The 4,418-nt window shown below is 46.9% G+C and overlaps 1 protein-coding gene across 1 annotated transcript; it reads left to right on the forward strand.

Moving 5' to 3' along the window:
• The first annotated feature begins 548 nt into the window (after positions 1–548).
• LOC126015825 (apolipoprotein A-IV-like) lies at positions 549–3,209 on the forward strand. Its single transcript, XM_049778406.1, has 3 exons — positions 549–597; positions 821–968; positions 2,219–3,209. Exons 1-3 carry the CDS (start codon positions 549–551, stop codon positions 3,207–3,209), a joined length of 1,188 nt encoding a protein of 395 aa, XP_049634363.1.
• Positions 3,210–4,418: the final 1,209 nt, after the last annotated feature.

The raw sequence follows: 4,418 nt of genomic DNA on the forward strand, positions 1-4,418 counted from the left end.
ATAGCTCCACCACTGATGTGGTGTAAGTAAAGCTCAGAAGCTTTTTACTTGTTCTGTCTGCTCTCAGCTACCATGTGGTCTTGGATCACACATTCTGAGAAGTGACCCCTTTTATGACATAAACCAATGATGTCATAAAAATTAACTTAAATTTTTTTTAGAGCAGGACTAAGCATCCATAGCAACTGTGAGGGCACAGGAGGGTGGGTGGCAAGGCCCTGTTGCCTTCAGAGGGACAGGACCTGTGCCATCCGGAAAGGGAAGATGGGACATTGGGGAAGTTTTGGAGAAGAGAGACATGGTGGCAAAGCTTTGCCAGGCAGGGGTGGGAATGAACAGAACATGACTTTCTGTTAGTGATGGTTTTGGGTCAACAGGAATGCATGTTACAGCTTGGAGTCACCAGGAAGGAGATGGAAAGGCAGCGGGTGGATATATAAATGTGGGGGCCCCACTCAGTAACCTACAACTGCCTCAAGTGCATTGTTTTGATTTCATAGGACCCCAAAAAGTGCCATAGCAATAGAAATTGCCTGGAGCAGCCCAGGATGATCCTGAAGGCTGTGATCATGTCCCTAGCCCTGGTGGCTGGCAGAAGTGAGTAGAGAACCTTCAGGTGGGGCGGCTCTGTCTGGGTATGAGGAAGCATCTAACCATACCTCAGGCCAAAGCTGGAGGGAGGGGCTGCCCTGTGTCTGCCATAATCATGGGACAGTGCCAGGCTTGTGGTAGGGGGAGGTACAGTTTCACAAAATCAGGGAGGAAGCGGGTCTTGCGTGCACCTCCATCCAACCCCATTTCACCCACTGTTCCATGGCAGGTGCTATTCCCGAGATGAATGATGACAATAGTAACTTTGCGTTTAGTGCTGATGCTGTTGCCACTGTGGTGTGGGACTATCTCAGCCAGCTGAACAACAATGCCAGTGGCACTGTGGAACAGATTGCTGAACTGACTCAGAAGCTCAAGTAAGTGGGATGCAGTTTGCTGGGGCACCAGAAAAGGCATTGATTGACATGGCTGAACTCAGAACTCAACTGCTCCATCACCAACTCATCTGGAAACTCTGAACCCTCTAAAGGGATAGACTATTTCATTAGGCTGATTAAGGCAACTGTTTTTGACCTGTGGAACCCAGAGCCACAGGAGCCCTCAGGCTCCGGGGTTGGGGTTGGGAGAAGACAGATAGACTGACTGAGCTGTGTTGTAGAAGGACAGGTCAGAGTGAAATCAGGGCACAAAGGAGAGGGCACTGCAGAAGGCTTAGAGAGGGGTAACCTGGGTGAGAAATGCAGTGCCAGACTGTCAGGGGAAGGGACAGAATGTGACTTTCTGTTAGTAACATTCTCCCATATCACAGTGCACCTAGACCAGGATATGCCTCAGAGGCCACTCTTGTCCCTTGCATACCAGGGGAGGAAACTTCCTGAGGTCACATCAAGGGGGTCACTGTGAGTTTGACTGGGGGCAGAGGTCCAGAGAGAAAAATGCAAGGTGATCTCTCAGTCTGTTACATCTCTTCAGTAGACTCAACCTCATACAACACCTTCTCACACACTATTCCCCATGGCGAGCACCAGAAGACAACCAGGGGGACACAAGATCTTTGCTCTCACTCCAACATTGGCAGTGTGAGAGACATTATCCTGGAGAAAGGGGCACAGCTCAGGATTTGGGAGTATATACTGTGCATGCTTAACCCCCCTGTTGGAACCCTGGCACTGAGCTGGGGTCCCAGGGAGCCCCCAAAAGGAGAAAATCAGAAGTGTTCTCAGATTTATGGGTATTATTTCAGAGTATTTCAGAGTTTTTATGAGTATTGTTTCCTCCACCTCATCTCCGAAAGAGAGGGTAGGGTATGGCTCTGAAATCCTAGAGCTGGCGATATAGTATGTGGGTAAGACTTTCAAATTCTAGAGAGAAAAAAATAATACTGGTGTAAGATTCTAAAATCCTGGGGTAGGAGAGGTAGCACAGGGTATCATTCTTGCCTGGAACACTGCCAACCAAATTTAGTCCTTGGCATCACACATGAACCCTAATCACTGTCATGAGTGATCCCACAGAACTAGGACTAAGCCCCGAGCACAACCAAAGTACCCAAAATCCTATGAACATCTCCCCCTCCCAAAAGGAAGTTCTGCTGCATATTCTTTTTTTTTTTTTCTGCTGCATATTCTTAAGTGTAACTTGAGCCTCCTGTGCCCTTCTCCTATAGAAACATCTTCAAAGAAAATATGTGGTTAAGATTTCATGACAAATTGTTTCCTGACGAGATGGAAAAGATGCTGGTGACCTTTGCCCTAGACCTGTACAAGTGCCTCACCAAGGACCTGCAGAGAAAGAAGGAGGAGATCCAGAAGGAGCTGGAAGACTTGCAGGTGGAAATAGAGCCTCATTTCCAAGAAGTGAGACAGAAAATCAGGGACAATGCACGCCTGTTGGAAGAGCACCTGGAACCCTACTCCAGCGTGTTAAAACGCCATGTGGACAGAATGAGTTTTTTGAATGCTCAGGTAATGAAATGCATCAAGGACTTGGAGAATGGGCCGAGTGACAATGCGGAGCACCTGCAGGCCTTGGTGCCTTCCATGCCTAACAAGATCAAGGAGAACATCACCGTGAATCTACTGAAATTCCAGGCGAACCTGATGGTATTCAAGCAGGAAGTTAAGAAAACGATCGACCAGTTCATGAAGGAGCTGAGCCACAGCTTGGCCCCTTTCTTGAAGGACATGCATAAACTCGACCACCAGCTGGAGGGCCTCTCCTTCCAACTAAATAAGGAGATGCTGAAGTTGGTGGCCAATTTCTCTGCCAGAATCTACGAGTTGTGGAAGCTGTTGGATCCCCTGCCTGATGCCATGCCGAAGGTCAACAAGGAGGAGCTGCAGAAGTTTCTGTCTAAACTGAATGGAATAGTCGAAGAGCAGGTGAAGATTTTCCAGTGCAAGGTGTCCTCCTATATTGAAACCTTCAACAAAGCAATGGAGCAGAAAGTAGAAGAATTTGGCCAGAAGCTGGAAACACATGCAGGGTACATGGAGGATCACTTGATCTTCCTGGAGAAAGACCTGAAGGACAAGGTTAAATCTTCCTTCAAGATTCTCAAGGAGGTTCAGAATAGGAACATTGAGAATTTACCTAACCCTCAAGGAGCAGGCACAGAACCCTGCCCTTTAGTGCAGAATTCCACCGGTTTGGCATAGAGTTTCACCCCTTTGCTCCAGAATCCAGAGTCTTTGTTTAACAAATCTGCCCCTCTCCCAGCAAACTTGACTCCTTTGGATCAAAATCTCACCTTTGGGTCCAAATCTCCACCCTTTAGAAAACTGTGCTGTCTGTCCCTGGTTTCCCTGTTCCTCCCGTGCTGGGAACTAGTTCCCTGCTTGCCCTTTTCAAATTGTCTATCCCCCAAACATTTATCTAGCTTGAGGAGACTTGTCCTGTGGACAGGAATGTCACCTGTCACTCCAAAATAAAGCAGTAAAAAAACCTAGCCAGTCTGGATGCAGTGTGACTCCTCATATCCTGGTCTTTGTGGGGTAGGGAGTGGGGACGTGACTTGCTTGGCAAACTTGAACAGTAACGCAGGGGTGGAGGAGTCAGCATAGCCAGGGACCTGACACTGCAGGAAGGGTGGACAATGGTCCAGTTTTCTGGCGCCACTCATTTCCCCTTGAGGGTCTCTTTTCTACCTTCGTGTCTTCTAGTACATTGGTTTTCCTACGAATTTCCAGGTATGTATGATATGCTGTTATCTCCGGGGTAGATCTCTATGGACAGCAGTTTGGAATATTCATCGCACCCCTCTTATTATTCATTTCTTTCTTTGGATGGCCAGAGATCAAACCCAGGGTCTTGTTTTGTGGTTGTGCTTTGTTGGTGTTTTTGTGTTTTTGTTTGTATCTTTGTTTTGTGACCACCTCAGATGCTCAGAGTTTAGTCCTGGCTCTGTGTTTAAGAATTATTCCTGGTGTGTTCCAGGGACTATATGGGTTGCTAGCGATCAAGCTCGGGTTCCCACATGCAAGGCAAATGCGCACCTGGCTGTACTAGGTAAGTGTTTACTTAGTCTTTTCACTTCTCTTTTTCTCTCTCTGTCTCTGTGTCTGTCTCTATTTTTCCACCCCCAGCTATTCTAGAGCTTACTCCTGGCTTTGTACACAGGGATCATTTCTGAGAAGAGTAAGGGGACTATAGTGTATTTATATATGCATATGTATATATGTAGACATATATATATACACACACACATATATATATATATATACACATATATAGGAGGTAAGAGAGATTGAACCTAATATGTTGTGGGCAAGATAAAGGAGCTACTCACTGTCCCATCACTTCAGTACCTGGTTGGTGATCAAATCCAGGTCAGCCATGTGTAAGGCAATGTCCTAACCACTGTACAA

Source organism: Suncus etruscus, chromosome 8 (assembly GCF_024139225.1).
Source record: "Suncus etruscus isolate mSunEtr1 chromosome 8, mSunEtr1.pri.cur, whole genome shotgun sequence".
Taxonomy (NCBI): Eukaryota; Metazoa; Chordata; class Mammalia; order Eulipotyphla; family Soricidae; genus Suncus; species Suncus etruscus.